At 46.2% G+C, this 16,726-nt stretch overlaps 1 protein-coding gene across 3 annotated transcripts in view; it reads right to left on the bottom strand.

Moving 5' to 3' along the window:
- The window catches only part of Oga (O-GlcNAcase), a 78,385-nt gene that overhangs the window by 41,795 nt on the left and 19,864 nt on the right, over positions 1 to 16,726 (bottom strand). For all 3 annotated transcript variants that reach the window (XM_045747993.2, XM_045747994.2, XM_069330495.1), the window contains 2 exons: positions 5,863 to 6,379; positions 2,050 to 2,305 (listed from right to left, as the gene is read on the bottom strand). In XM_045747993.2, the coding sequence (XP_045603949.1) occupies positions 2,050 to 2,305; positions 5,863 to 6,379 (773 nt within the window). The remainder of the gene's footprint in view (positions 1 to 2,049; positions 2,306 to 5,862; positions 6,380 to 16,726) is intronic.

Below are 16,726 nucleotides of genomic sequence, written 5' to 3'. Positions count from 1 at the left end.
TATTATATATCACGCCATGGGTCCCAAGAAAGTCAGTGGTAAGGATCAACATATGAAAACCCATGTAATGACCACCATACTGGCTTAGAAAAAGGACATTATGAGTGCTAAAGTGGCAAAAGGCATACCAATAATCACAAAACATAGAACACAAATACTTGAGGATGTTGAACAGTTATTATTAATTTGGATACACAGCAAGGAGTTAGCGGGTGATAGAGTTTCAGAGGTCATCATTTGTGAAAAAGAAAGGATATTGCATGAAGACCTTTTAAAGAAAACCCCTGGAATGAGTGATGCAAATGCGAAAGAGTTCAAGGCGAGCAGGGGACGGTTTGAGAAATTTAGAAAAAGAAATGGCATTCACAGTGTTGTGAGTGTTGTGTGTTGCGAGCTGGTGGAGGAACACAGCGAAGAACTGACCACCGAAGACCTTCACAAGGAGCAGCAACAAGACACAGCTGAGGAAATTTCTTCAGGGGAGGAGGAGACAGTACGGAATGTCCCTTCCTCATTAATTAAGAAAATGTGTGCAGCATGGGAAGAATTGCAAACTTTTGCTGAAACGACTCGCCCAAATCACAGTGCAGTAGGCCATTGCCTTAACCTTTTTAACCCTTTAACTGCGCGGCATATAAATATGACACCCCCCAGTGCGCAGAAAATGAAACCTCGGGAAAAAATTCATTTTTCTTCTGAAAGTGTCAAAAAACCCTCCCTGTATATGGGTATAGCAACGGAAGTTCGAAATTGTACTTACTTTGGCTGCTATGGGGTCCAAAAGGTGGGGCGTGACGTCATCATTCCCCGTACACCAGAGCAGTATGCTCTCGGGGCCTACGGGATACTACGGGATTTGTTTTAAAATGCGCGCCAACTTCTGCCCATTCTCTGTATACCCCACGTGGCATCCTGACCCCGCCATGTGGGCGTCCACCCGTGCTAGAGGCTCATCGTTCTCGAGACCTCGCTCGTGACAGCCGCGTCCTCCCAAGTCTAAAAGTGTCCCCATTCTGATTATTTTATCTCGGGTTCAGGCATTTGTTGTTCCCGACTTTATAAACACTGCAAATTGACTTCCAGATGGATACTGATAAAGAACAGAGCCAATCCACGAAGAAAGCATCGAAAGAAACACGTATGAGGGAAACGTTATCGAGTTTACGTAAAAAATATATACGTATAGAAAAGCGAGTTGTTCTTATATGCAGATATGCCTTTACAGCACTCTATTGCAAACAATTTGGTGCCAAACTGAACAACGTCGCACAAAAATTTAGGTCAGAAAGCTAAACAGAATATAAACATTTGTGGGGGCTGGCATGTTCACAACTCTGCTGACTCTGAGGAAGGTGGGTCGCCCGCCAGGGCACCCAAAGTGTTAATAAAAGTGAGTTTTAGATCCTCTCACTATCACGTTAAAAATAACATTCATTCATCAGAGAGATGTGTGTATACACCATACACAATGTTGTTAGAAGGTGGGGGTAAAATTTGTGATCAGCAGCAGTGCTATTTAGATAAATATAAAAGTTCAGAACTCCACCCACTGTATTAAATTTTGTTAAAGCAGTGTATAATATATAACTGCAGACAAAAAAAATATTTTAAAATTTACATATTTTTAAAATTTAAGCATCTCTCGGGCGCCCGACAGCTGGGTGGACAGCACTTCGGATTCGTAGTCCTGAGGTTCTGGGTTCGATTCCCGGTGGAAGCGGAAACAAATGGGCAAAATGTTTCTTTCACCCTGATGCCCCTGTTACCTAGCAGTAAATAGGTACCTGGGAGTTAGACAGCTGCTATGGGCTGCTTCCTGGGGGTGTGTAACCAAAAAGGAGGCCTGGTCGAGGACCGGGCCGCAGGGACACTAAGCCCCGAAATCAAGATAACCTCGAGATCTCATTGAAATCTTAACAAGTACTACATATTTAAATCTGTTCTCGAGAGAAGGATGGCACGATCGTGATGCTTACAAATTAATTTGCACAAGCTCAAAAGATTAAACTGACTTTACATACCAATATCATAAAGAAAGACATCACTTACTATTATCACAACTGGTTAGTGTTGAGGATTTGGACCACTGTGCCAAAGTGTGAATAGCAATGAAATTTGGACCGTATTCACAATTTGGATTTGTAACAACACCCCTGAGTAGAGGAATAAGGTCTGGAGATCGACCACAGTATGGTCCCAAGAAGAGGCGTGCTTGGTCATAATCATTTGCGTGAAGGTTATCCCATATAACAGGAGGTCTTCGCATTACTTCTGTAACTTCTCGGATGTGTTCCACACTCAAAATCTGAGGAAAAATAAAACCATATATGAAAAATAATTAAGCCTTCTTAAGGAGTTTTCAAACTATTTACAGTAATGATATCCATTTATTACAAAGCTAAAAAATAAAGCATAGGGGAGAGCATAATGGATTTTCTAACATGTTTTGTAACACTTAACTGCTACACTGTACCTCATCTAGAGCCAAACCTTCATAATACTTTGTGCATTAACCCTTAAAATGCAGTTACCATATGCTAATTTTAGAAAATTATGGCCTGATTTTTATGCAAGTTACATAAATATAGCTACAACTCTTAACTATATGGATATAATGACATTAGCACAGACTAATGTAAATGCTCTAGTATCATCATTTTTAATTACTTCCTATACAATGAGGTTATTGTGTACCAGTAGCCAGCAATTATATCACAATTGGGTGTTTCCTATCAGTGTTTGAAGATATTTCTGGATGACATTACAAGAGAGGACGGCAGCAATGGAATAGTTTAAAAAGGAGGCGAAGGGACAAGTGAGGAAGTGGGGGGAAGGGGAGCAGGGGCAGATAGGAAAGGAGGAGGAGGATGGGGAGGGGAAGATATAGGGAGGGATGAGGAACGGAAGGGGGAAGGGATGAGGAGAGGAAGGAAGGGTTTGATCCCGGGCGCCAGCGAGAAACAATGGGCTGAGTTTCTTTCGCCCTGAAGCCCCTGTTACCTAGCAGTAAATAGGTACCTGAGAGTTAGTCAGCTGTCACGGGCTGCTTCCTGGGGGTAGAGGCCTGGTCGAGGACCAAGCTGCGGGGCAACTAAGCCCTGAAATCATCTCAAGATAACCTCAAGGAATGAGGAGAGGAAGGGGGGGGGGAGGGAGGGAGGGATGAGGAGAGGAAGGGAGGGAGGGAGGGATGAGGAGAGGAAGGGAGGGATGAGGAGAGGGAGGGAGGGATGAGGAGAGGGAGGGAGGGATGAGGAGAGGGAGGGAGGGAGGGATGAGGAGAGGGAGGGAGGGATGAGGAGAGGGAGGGATGAGGAGAGGGAGGGAGGGAGGGAGGGATGAGGAGGGAGGGAGGGAGGGAGAGAGGGAGGGATGAGGAGAGGGAGGGAGGGAGGGAGGGATGAGGAGAGGGAGGGAGGGAGGGAGGGAGGGAGGGAGGGAGGGAGGGAGGGAGGGAGGGATGAGGAGAGGGAGGGAGGGAGGGAGGGAGGGATGAGGAGAGGGAGGGAGGGAGGGAGGGATGAGGAGAGGGAGGGAGGGAGGGAGGGAGGGATGAGGAGAGGGAGGGAGGGAGGGATGAGGAGAGGGAGGGAGGGAGGGATGAGGAGAGGGAGGGAGGGAGGGATGAGGAGAGGGAGGGAGGGAGGGATGAGGAGAGGGAGGGAGGGAGGGATGAGGAGAGGGAGGGAGGGAGGGATGAGGAGAGGGAGGGAGGGAGGGATGAGGAGAGGGAGGGAGGGAGGGATGAGGAGAGGGAGGGAGGGAGGGATGAGGAGAGGGAGGGAGGGAGGGATGAGGAGAGGGAGGGAGGGAGGGAGGGATGAGGAGAGGGAGGGAGGGAGGGATGAGGAGAGGAAGGGGGGAGGGAGGAAGGGGGGAGGGAGGAAGGGGGGAGGGAGGAAGGGGGGAGGGAGGAAGGGGGAGGGAGGAAGGGGGGAGGGATGAGGAGAGGGAGGGAGGGATGAGGAGAGGGAGGGAGGGAGGGATGAGGAGAGGAAGGGAGGGAGGGAGGGATGAGGAGAGGAAGGGAGGGAGGGAGGGATGAGGAGAGGAAGGGAGGGAGGGAGGGATGAGGAGAGGGAGGGAGGGATGAGGGGAGGGATGAGGAGAGGGAGGGAGGGAGGGATGAGGAGAGGAAGGGAGGGAGGGATGAGGAGAGGGAGGGAGGGAGGGATGAGGAGAGGAAGGGAGGGAGGGATGAGGAGAGGGAGGGAGGGAGGGATGAGGAGAGGGAGGGAGGGAGGGAGGGAGGGATGAGGAGAGGGAGGGATGAGGAGAGGGAGGGAGGGATGAGGAGAGGAAGGGAGGGAGGGAGGGATGAGGAGAGGGAGGGAGGGATGAGGAGAGGAAGGGAGGGAGGGAGGGATGAGGAGAGGAAGGGAGGGATGAGGAGAGGGAGGGAGGGATGAGGAGAGGAAGGGAGGGATGAGGAGAGGAAGGGAGGGAGGGAGGGATGAGGAGAGGAAGGGAGGGAGGGAGGGATGAGGAGAGGAAGGGAGGGATGAGGAGAGGGAGGGAGGGATGAGGAGAGGAAGGGAGGGATGAGGAGAGGGAGGGAGGGATGAGGAGAGGAAGGGAGGGAGGGAGGGATGAGGAGAGGAAGGGAGGGAGGGATGAGAAGCACAGGACAGTCTCACCACCACCACCACCACCTCCCTCCTCCTCCTCCTTGCCTCCCCATACACCACAACCGCTCCTGCCTCCTCACCCTAGGCCAACAAGAGTCCTTCAATAAAGGTAAAGTACTGTACAGTTAAATACATGTTCACTTATTTTACTTATGCTTTATATTTTTACCCGATTGTTTTGTGTATGAAAAATCTGAGTAGAATTTTGTATATAATGTATTTTTCAGATAATATTTTTCGGGGTGTGGAACGGATTAATTTAATTCACGTGGAATTCTTATGGGAAAATTTGTTTTGGCGTACGAATTTTTGGTGTAGACGCATCTCTGGGACCGGATTAGGAATGTAAACAAAGGTGTCACTGTATTTACTATTCTGATGGGTGTGGTGGGCAATATAAAAATAGGAACAATTTTATAAACCTCTGCAATCACAAAGATTTTGGTGTTCAAGCCGAATGACATTTATGACAGATAATGGTAAGAATGCCATTGATGGTATTGTAAGGAACTATGAAAAGGTATAGCAATGGTTAGTCACTGAGCACCAATGCAGGACACATTGACACCAAAAGCTATGTATGATTTTAGTGCTATGTATTTCAATGCCGTACATTTTTTTTTTTTTGGGGGGGGGGGGGGGCAAAGCAAAAGGTGTAGCCAAATAAATTACTACTGTTCAATAGGTTGAATGAAGCTATTTCAGTGAGGGAGACAAAAAGCTTTTGTAAAATAATTCCCAAGACTCAAATAGAGGCTTACTGAACATCTAACTGCAATCATCAGTGTTTATGATAAATAAAATTAACCATATTGAGAGTAGTACACCTGCACAAAAAAGGTGTCAATATATTGCCTGTGGGTATTATGATAATATATGGCTAGGAATGATCATGGCAATTTCAGAAGAATTTTGCCATTTTAAAGTTAGTCTTCGAAGATCTTTAGAAATAGCAAATATGCAGTTTACTAGAAAGAAAAGAAATTCACCCAGGTGTTAAAATTGCTTACTCCTGTCAGAGGAGAGAAAGACGAGGACGAGAAAGGCACGGGGAGAAAGATAGGGGAGAGGAAGAGAAGGAGAGGGGGAGAAAGAACGGCAGGAGAGTGGGAAAGAAAAAGGGAAAGCTGAAAGAGTAGAGTAAGAGAGACGGAAGACTAGCAGGAGTGAGGAAGAAGAGACTGCCAAGAAGGGTGGGGGAGGGGGAAGGCAGGATGGATCAGAGAGTACTAACCTTGCTTATGACTTTTGGTCCGGTCCACATGATATCTATTTCAGGAGCCAATTTTTGGCCAATGGTATTAAGATATTCAGAAGTCTGGACATTTGGCACAGCTCTTGTAGAGCAATACTGTGTAGGACAGAACATAAATTTAGGTTGGCTTAAATGGGTAAAAACTTCATTGGTAACTGACACTTGTGCATGTGCAAATGACTGAAACACTTCTTTGTCTGCACCACTCATTTCAGGATCAATGTCGTCAAACAGAATAGCAAAAGCATTGCAGCCTAACTGTGCAACTTGTTCTAGTTTCCTCTTCAGAGCTGAAACTTCCTTTTGACTTGAATAAGTAATGTCTAAACCAGGAGAAATGGCATAAAAGAAGGTGACACCATGCAAGCGAGCTTCAGTTATAAGGGCCGTAAGATGTTCTGCTTCTTCAACTGTATACAGCTCACGCCAATTTGCACGATGCTTGTAGTCATCTTTAGGTGCATACAGGTAACCATTCATGCCCCACTTCTGCTGCCTGGAATTAATTTAACTAATTAGAATGACCATCTTCCATCTTTGGTAACACAGCAGTAACATAATTATACATTGTAATCTGTCACTAGACACCATGTACAATCAAAAAATTTAAATACTGTAGTATTCTTATTCTAAGATGAATAATTAAACTGGGCTCTTTGAAAATCTAATCTATTATGAATGATTAACTTCTATAGTATTGTGCCATAAGACAACACCAAGTGACCTAGGCTGCTTTTAAAACTTTTAAAACTTTTATTCAAATTAAATTCAATTTATTTGAAAGTCAAGCATAAATAACTGCAAGTTCACTTAATTTTGTGCACACTCACACGAGCACCATCGCGCACGAGTGCGTACACGCACACACACGTGCATTATCGCGCACGAGCGCGCGCGCACACTATTTTTCTAGAATGTGATGGGGACTATAAAGCCTGTGAAATAGTACATGAAACCAGCTTTGAACATAATGAAACGCCATTTTCTGAGCAAGTTCAAGGGGTTTCCCGGGAGCTTACCGGGCTCATATGTATTTATTAGACCGTAGCATCAGTAAATTCAATTGGAATTCTTGCCTACCGGGGACCACAAGCCAGAATCTGGCCCTCTCCGAGAGGCACAAGGAGCAATGGCTTATAGAAACCTCCATGTCATTGGAAACATTCTGTGTCTGCCATCGACCAGGTTAGGCACCCAGAAAGGTATATGTCCCAAAACACACTCCACCTGGTTCAAAATTGCTACAGAAAGCTGAACTATCAAGCAGAACTCCCCAATATGAAAACAAGCAAACAAGCATGACGGCACAACCGCCGCCGTGCCGCTGTCTCCTCAGCTTCCCCCTCCCTGGGAGAAGGAAGAGGGAGCCCTAGACCCCCGTACCGGCCATCCAACTCCAGTTCAGACTGGAGATTAAAAAAAACACGAGTACCACCAACCAAAGGGAGGGAGGAAGGGAAGGTTGCTGGGAGCTTCCGGGACTCTCCCAGAAAATGGCATTTCATTATACAATATTCAACACTGGTTTTCTGTGGAAGGCCCCTCCAACTCCCCAGAGCTACCTAACCACAGAAAATGTAAGAGACTTATCCGGGAGGTGGCCGCCACTCGCAGCTCAACACAAAGTCGAGACAACTGGCTACAGCTTCCAAACCAAAGCGACACATGCCTGACTAGGGCAAGGAACATTAACAAGGTAATGGACTGCAAAGACCCTATTCGACCTCCAAAGCCCTTGCGCCTGAATGTCAGCCCAAGATATATTACCAAAAATGGTAACCATAGCACCAAATTTACGAATGTCACGAGCACGGGGATAGATAGCAGGCTGGCTGGACCGAATAACCCTGGGGATGACCTGGGAGACTCGACAGGGAATAAGGGAAACTGGGTCAACTCAAAGCATGTCCTCAGCCACCAAGACCATAGCGCACAAATAATGGGGAAAGCCGCAATCGGACAAAACACGTGATGCACCTCCAGCCGAACCAACTAAGCATCAACCACCCAAGGACCTTTCCGGAAAGCCGCCGTCTTGTTCTTCACCAGAAAGGAGGAGACGGCTGCAAACAAACCAACCTACCATCAGGACCGAAAGAGCAGAAACCCGAGCAGGAGGAAAGCATGAAGCCACCCCGACCTGAATCCCAGAGAACAATGCCAACAGGAAAAAAAACTAATCAAAACAATTCCGAACCAAAAGGGCCACTACAAACTGAGAAGACAAAAGAGAGCAGCCGGTTCAACGACCAGAGCGACTCAGGTGGCGCATGAGCAGGCCAGAGGTGAAACAAAGCACGAGACAGCTTGCAAAACTGAGCAGAAGTAACTTTCACCCTGAGCGCAAGCTGGAGCGGCTCCACCAGCACCACACGATACGAGGAAAAAGTATTCGGCATAAGATGACAGTCCTGAAACAGCCAAGAGAGAAAGGACGAAGACAATCAACGAAGAGACAAAAATGACAAAAGGATCACCAGGAAACTTCATACTGCTGCCGAGACAAAACATGCAGGTAGGACACCATCAACGAAGCCACCTAATCACCAAACGAATGGTAATAGACCTGCATCAGAGAGACCAGACGCGAAGATCAGAGCAGAAGATTGAACTAGCCATGTACTGGACCAGACCGATCTGCTGGAAGAGGCGGAGCCGCAGAAAAGTCCCAAGGTTCGGACACTGAGCAAGCATTGCCCGAAACCAAAGCTGGGCCGGCCACCAAAGGGTCAACAGGAGAACTCTCCCCTGGCAAGTCTCCAACCGAGCCAGAACTCTAAGTAACAGTGGAACCAGGGGGAAGAGGCAAAGGTAACCCCACCTCGACCAGTCCTGCCGAAAGGCATCGACTGGTCAATGACATCTAAGGGCGCCACATAGACCATGCCAACGCGAAGAGGAACACCTCCGGGCACCCGTGTGTCCAGCAGAACCAACTGTACGAGACGGCGTTGACCGTCCATTCTGTGGAAAGGTGAATTAACTGGGATAGGCCATCCGCCTGGACATTGGACACTCCCTGGATGTGAACCGCCAGGAGAGCCAAACCCCGAGAACTCACCACACAAGTCACCTGAAGCAACCAGCCCGAAAAAAGCAAAGTGCCGCATCGAACCCCCTCGGTTTAGGCAATGAACCATGGTGGCGCAGTCTGAATGGAGCCCGATCGTAAATCTGCAAGAGGCATGAACCCTCTGAAGCGACAGCCACACTGCCGCGAACTCCCACACCGGGCTGTGAGCCTGATGATAGAACGGACCCCACAGACCCTGGCCAGCCTGGCGAGCACTGGTCACAAAACCCCAGCTAAGAGACGATGCATCCGTGTGTATACATTGAGCAAGGACTCAGGTAGGCACAATGGCCCTAAACCCCAAAAAACCCAAAAGGAAGCCGGTGACACAGCAGCCGACGCAAGGCCCCCGAAGACCATACCCAACAATCGCGTAGAAGGCGGGACCGCAACCACAGCAACGACACCGGAGGGAGAGACAGAAAGCGGTCCGAGAGTCCCATACAAGACCCAGCCAAGTCCGAACCTGGGAGGGACCCAGATGGGACTTCCTCCAGTTCAGAAGGAACCCGAACCCGGTGAGCTGGGAAAGAACCAATCTCCTGGCAAGCAGACACGCAGAGAGACCACACCCGCCAGTCGTCGAGGTAGATCAAAACCTGAACCAAGCGGAAGCAAGCGGGTCACCATGACTCGGGTAAGAGTCTGAAAACACGAGGTGCCAGATTCAAGCCGAATAGAAGGCAATGAAAGCGGTAAGCTTGCCGCCCCACAAAAAAATGAGCCAATCCCTGGAACCCCAGATAATTGGGACATGCCAATATGCATCCCGTAGGTCCAGAAACATCAAAGCATCTGGTACCAAAAATAGCCGGACCTGGGACAAAGTGGTCATCCAGGGGTTCAGACGGGACAAGTCCAAAATGAACCTCAGATCTGTACAGTCCCGTTACGGGACTGGAAATAAGCGGGAAACCCACCTGACCGATGAGGGCCTTTTGACCACACCCAAGCTAAGATAACCTGACAGCAGGAGAAGAGGCCTACCCCCACCCCCCCAGGAGGAGGAGCCACCCATTGCCACCGCAAGCCGAAGGAAACGACCCAAAACATCCACAAATAGTAGGACCAGGAGTGAGCAAACAGCACGAGCCTCCTCCATCATCACTCCGTCAATGGGGCAACCCGCAAAAAAGTCGATGCTCCTTACGAGAAGTCGACCGACCAGACACCACCGGCTGCGAGGGCAACGCCTGTTCTGAAACTGGCACCACTGGTCTACCACGACCGAAGGAACCCCGAACCCTGGTACGACCCCTCTGGGAAACAGCCACCACAGAGAACCAACACGTCAGACATAGGGAGACAGCTAGCCAAAGCCACCAGCAGATACTGCATAACCGCAGAATTTGCAAATGTCAACGGACAATAGGGCGATGAACATCCAAGAGCCGCCCTCGGGCGCACAAATCCTCAGCCACCAGAGACGACGAAAGGACAAGAACCTGCATGTGAAGCTGCACCTGGACAATATCTTTACGAAGAAGACACAAATAAGCACCTACTGAAGTGCTCCAACTCGCCCCCAGGTAAACCTGAACGAGCATAGAAGTTTCCCGCCATTCAAGCATGCGGGTCCGACAGAACGAATGCCACACCCCAAAGAAAAGAAAGGGCAGTCTGCCAACCAGGATGACTTCAGCACCTCATAATGTACCCAATAAGGAAAAGCAGAACCGGACTCAAACGAGAAAGGGTCAATTATCGAGGAAAAATTTGGGTCATACAGGAAAATATTTAGGAGGCCGCAATGGCCTCCTGAACCTACTTAAGGGGGCGTCAGGTTGTCAGAGTCAAAGTTGTTCAATGTCAACCAATATTATTTGACTAGCTGTATATGAAAAGTGCTTTAATTGACCCAAGTTTCAGTACTGCAGCGTAAATAGAATGGGTGATTTTTTTTGTTTTTGTTTTTTTCAACATTTTTTTACACATTTTCAAGTCCACACTTCAGAGCACACGTTTCAGATATAATTATTCTGTGACACATTAGCATATAATAAAGGACCTTGAGATATAGAATTTCGAAAACATCTTTAGTTTTCCTAATACAAATGTTCAAAGTTACCAAAAATATTTTTGCAAATATGGCATGTTTATTGCTATTATAAAATCAATAAATGAACTTAGAGAAAAATGAAAACTCTTGAATGTAGAGACATGCCCTCCACATATACTGTGTAAGTTTCATGTAAATTGAATAAAAAATGAATCAGTTTTGTAAACGTTTGTGTCAATTGAAAAAAAAAACAGAAATTAATAAAGTCTAAGGTTCTAAAATCTGTGGCCGAGGTTGACATCAACCAATTTTCTCCAAAATTGGCATCCTTACAGATAGGCTTACGTACTGTCAGGTGTGTAAGTTTGATGCAAATCGCCCGTAAAATAAAAAGAAAAAAAAAATGCTTTTTTTTTTTCTTAAAAAATTTTTTCAATTAAACTAATTATAATATTTGTTTAATATATGCTATTGTGATAGCAAAGAGTCATAGCTATGATTTCAGTTGACACTTTTGATTGATAATCGATTTTGACTATTTTGGCATAATTTTCACAACTACTTCAATATTTTTTTTTCTCCCTTCCTATTTATGCTACGATGCTGAAACTTGGACCAGATGAAACACTTTTCATATAGAACTTGTCAAAAAAGTTTGATTGAAATCGAACGAGTTTTCATTTGTTGCATTTTTAGGGCAAATTGGAATCTGAGGCCCAGGTTGTATCGTGTGTTGTTACACCTCCAGCCTGCTAATGCCTGTGTCATCCTGGTCTTTGGACAGGGTGCTCTCCTGTTTTTCTTCTCCTTGGTGGTTGTGGCTCCTTGGGGTCAGGTTTGCTTTGCCTCGGTTTTCTTTTTGTGTTGGCATTCGCCTCTGGGGGCCGTGTGGCAGAGCTTCTTGCTCTTCTCAGGCGCAGTGGTTTTTGGCTCCTATTGTCGTGATCTTAGGTTTTTTTCGTCTGCGGCCGTTCTCCCTTTTTTCTGGCGAATGCTATACCTTGGGTTGTTGTCTCGACTTCGTGTTGTGGAGTGTTTCTCCGACCGCCTCCCGGGTATGTCCCCTTGTTTTTAGGTAGTCTTTGGTGAGGTAGCTCCGGGGAGCCGTAGAGGCTCCCCCCAGAAAACCAGCGTTGAATGTAATGAAACGCCGTTTTCTGGGTGAGTCCCGGAGGCTGCCCGGCACCCTCCCGCCCTCCGGTCGGCGGGTTTTTTTTTCACGGTTTTGATATCCAGCCTCAGAACTGGGGCGGGGATCGCCGGCGCGGTAGTCTGGGGCTCCCCCTTCCCCCTCCCGGGGAGGGGGGAGCTGCGCAGACATGCGGCGCGGCTCGCGTGACGTCATGCTTGTTAGTTCGTTTTCCTGGGGGAGTTCTGTCCACTCGTTTGTCGATTTTTGTTGTTTAACCAGAATAGGGGTTTGTTTTGTGGCGCTTACCTTTCTGGGTGCCTGTCCCGGTCAATGGCAGATATAGAATGCTCCAAATCACATGTGCATTTCTATGCTCCCCGTGCCTCTCTGAGGGGGCCAGGTTCTGGCTCATAGTCCCCGGTAGGCCTAGAACTCCACCCACATCGACTGATGCAAAACAGTTAGGGTATCCATATCAGCCATGGATAGCTCCGGGGAGCCGTAGGGGCTCCCCCCAGAAAATTGATTCATCTTCTAAACATCTGAACAGTGAACATCGTGTTCACTGAGCACGGGAAAAAAAATCATAGGTGACATCTTTTGGGCGCAATAGGCCGAGGAAGTCTGGCAAAATGTGGGCATTGACAGCAGTTGTCAGAGGCGGTCAGCGTCACCCGAGCTGACAGGTGAGAGTTGCCACAAAGATATTATTACCTAATTATTTCAATGTCTCTGATTGATTTTGTAACAAACTAGGTTTGTTGTAGGGAATTATTCAGTATGGTTTTTCATAGACTATGGGAGTTTGGAAAGTTGGAGTCAAGCGGTAGTGACCTGACTCGGGAAGCACGGGACATCTCTCCTGGGAGGTTACCTGGGGATTAGTGGTTTAGATCACAAAATGGCCGGTGCCTTTGTCTTAAGCAACATATAATGAATTATTTTACAGAATTCAGTAATTTAGAGAAATTCAAGTCTTCATTCAAAGGGTATTCAATAGTATTCCTGTTCAAGTATCAAACGTATTCTCAATTGCCGAAATAATGAGTAAATCACCGTCAGTGACATCACTAGCAGGGGACTAACTTCTGACGCGGAGGAATCCTGACGACCCTGGGTCAAAAGGTCACCAAAGCCTTCCACATTTAGAAATTCTCAAGAGGTCAAATAGCCATATTTTAATCGGAAATAGCTTTTCCCTACGATGCCTGTGCAATTACCATCAGTTTAAAAAGAGTTCAACCATCTGGGTTGTTCAGTACAATAGAGATTAGTTGTTCAACTTAAACCCTGCTAGTAAACTTAGTAAACCTGGCATAAGAATACCCCTAGCTCTGGCTTCAGTGAGGAAGGCAGAGCGACGGAGATTCAGTGTCTGCCGGTCAACAACATCCACTCTCACCCCCTCCCATATAGATCAGTTGAACCCCAGCTGGTCGCAGTAAAAGGTATAGTTTGCTACAGTTTGTATAGGGAAATAGTTCATTTCATGCCTTGTTAGGGAGTGTTAAGTATAGGGAGTCATTTTATTTAGTCTTTGTTTAGATTTGGCATTAATAAATATTTAGCTTATAATTTGCATTTTATTATTTCCATGTTGTATGTCTCTCATGTCCTTGTCACATGGTCTCCACGAGCGAGTTTTAGTTGGGCCGCAAGCCTAACAAAGTTTAAGAGTTCAGTTATCCCTTTTGTTTGCTATAATTCCCCCACACTTAACGTAGATTCTTCCCTCCTTTTCCAAGTAATTGGGGATCAAGCCCCAAGGTTGTAATGATCGATTAATTGGTCCAGACCCTAATTAATTGACGCTTCTGGTTAATTGTCTGGTGGTGGCGGCATAAAGGGATCCCTCGAGTTTGCTAGAAAACCTAGTACGACGTCACGTGGCTGTAGAAGCTTAGCCGAACAAACAGCTAAGACCACGTGGCGTGGGACTCTACTACCAGAGTATACTCTGGGGGTCTTTGGAATTCGGTATAAGTTTCAGTTTGCACATTCACGGGCAGGGTAGAGGACAGTAGAGCCGATACCTGTCCCGTGTTTCAATTTTTACTTATTTTTTGCAGTAATATTATTCAATAGTGTGTAGTGTGATAGATTTATATGATAAAATGTGTGAATCATCGCTATACTCAAAAGTGTGGTGTTCATATTAGTGGTTCAATTATTACGTTCATAAAACAAACAAATTTGCTGTTATTACACTATACTGTATACACACATTACATATAAGTATCTACAAGTTTTGTTCACCACAACTGTACAACTAAGCTGATATAGTTAGTTCAGGCACTAAGAGACATTGCTACACACACACACAGTCAGCTGGTGGCTGCTTCCCTCACTCATTCAAGGTCAGGCGCACTAAAAATTTCTCCCCCAACAATACTGTTTGTGGTGTTATTACACTATATACACACATTATATATAAGTACCTACATGTTGTATGCACCGTAACTGTGCACCTAAGCTTGTAGGGTGCTCAAAGAGAATAGTGGCAACCCTCTACACAGCTAGACAAATCATGCAGATGACGCCACCTCTGTCACCCAAATCGCTCCTCCCAACATAATCCTTTTGCTGTTATTACACTAATACACACAAGTATCTACATTTGTGTTCACCATAGAGAACCACTGAGCTGGTATAATGAATGCAGACAATAACAGGTGGCAACACAGACCGTAAACGACACTATCTCCCTCCCTCAGCATTACTCCTCCCACATAGCGTTAATTATCACAACAATCCTGCTATTATCACAATCCTGGTCGTGTGTAAATCACAAAAATTAGCACGTGATGAAAAATGTGACAATATCAGACCACGGAGAAAGAATTGAAACAGAAATTTCCGTAAATACTTTTGTATATTAATACATTGTATTCCTTGCATTCCATACATTAATTGCATTCCTTCTGAAATGTATTAATATAAGTACTTCAGAAAATTCCTGTTTCAATTCTTCCTCCATGGTCTGACATTGTCACAATCCTGGTCATTTTTATGAAACTCAGGAGTCATCTGTAATACTGCCATCCCTAAATAATAGTTACATATTTATTTTGACATTTTTAGGCGATGCTGTGGTCACAAGATGAACAGCAATGCTGTTAGCTCATGCTGCATGTGCCAGCTTGGGTTGCTCCCACAGTACTGTGGTTCTCACACCGGAGAATATTGCCCACGATTTTTTTTTAACATGGCGTCTGTTTACAAGAGCCCTGAGGAAGCTGGTGTGAACCCTGTGTAGCCGCGGGCCATTTGAATCTTGCCCGGCACCCAATGACGTATATATATATGTCATGCGCACGGTGGGACATGTTACTCATGGCGTATATATACGCCATGCGCAGTTTAATGGTTAACAGGCATGAGAGATTATAGTAAGAGCCTCTTCTTACTTAGAAGCAGCTCTTCTATAGTAAGAGCCTGAAGAGCCTCTTCCCCAGAGCAGATAGATAAATTGAGACTGTCACTACTGGGGAACTTCAAAGCAATAGACGGAGACCTATGAAGCAAGACCCAAGAACTGAGGACACTTGGATAGGAAGATTTATAAACCCCATCCTAAAGACATTCATGCATCAACACAAGCAGGCCAAACGAATGAGAAAAGGGGGATGTTCTGCCAATACTTGGATTTGTTATTTACTAGGAAAGAATGATATTTAACATTCAGTACCATCCTCCCTTGGGAAAGTGACCATGTCCTGTTAAAAATAAAATATGCTTTGCGATATAATCTAGAAGAAAATGGCAAAATTTAAATAGTTGATAAACCATATTTCAAGAGAGGACACTATGGAGAACTAAGCAAATTCTGTAATAAATTTAACTAGAAAGACTTGTAGCTAGGCAAGGAAGTAAGCAAGATGTAAGCTAAATTCTGTGAAATATACGATGAAGGTACAGAAAATAAACACTATACACCAAAACAGATGCAGAACCACAAAACAGGCCTGGTTTAACAAAAATTTAAATGGCCTAAGAGGAAAACACAAGAAAATGGGTACAATATAGGAAGAGGCCTAACCTACAAACATAACAGCTTACAAACAAGCAAGAAACAAATACACAGCAGTGAGGAGGGAGACAGGAAGGAACGCTGAGACAGGGATAGCAGACGTGTGTAAAACAGGTCCAGGGCGCCTAACAGCTGGGAGGACAGCACTTCGGATTCGTAGTCCTGAGGTTCCGAGTTCGATCTCCAGTGGAGGCGGAGACAAATGGGCAAAACGTTTCTTTCACCCTGATGCTCCTGTTACCTAGCAGTAAATAGGTACCTGGGAGTTAGACAGCTGCTAAAGGCTGCTTCCTGGGGGTGTGTAACAAAAAGGAGGCCTGGTCGAGGACCGGGTCGCAGGGACACTAAGCCCTGAAAGAATCTCAAGATAACCTCAAGATAGGCCTTTTCTATAAATTCACTAAAAGCAAGCTACAGTGGTACCTCGGAATGCGATTGTCCCTGTATGCGAGGTTTTCGGAAGGCGAGGTGTATTTACTCCAAAAATTTGTCTCAGAAGGCGAGGGTTACTTCGGGAGGCGAGTTTGGACGCGAGTTTGTTGATACGCGTACAGCCGACCTAGCGCGTTCGTCGCCCCTCCGCCCCTCAGTTTATTATTGTCTCGCGCT

The sequence above is a fragment of the Procambarus clarkii genome, chromosome 24 (genome assembly GCF_040958095.1).
Source record: "Procambarus clarkii isolate CNS0578487 chromosome 24, FALCON_Pclarkii_2.0, whole genome shotgun sequence".
Lineage (NCBI taxonomy): Eukaryota > Metazoa > Arthropoda > Malacostraca > Decapoda > Cambaridae > Procambarus > Procambarus clarkii.
The sequence above is the reverse complement of the archived record's forward strand: the minus strand, read 5'-3'. Positions and strand labels throughout refer to the sequence as shown.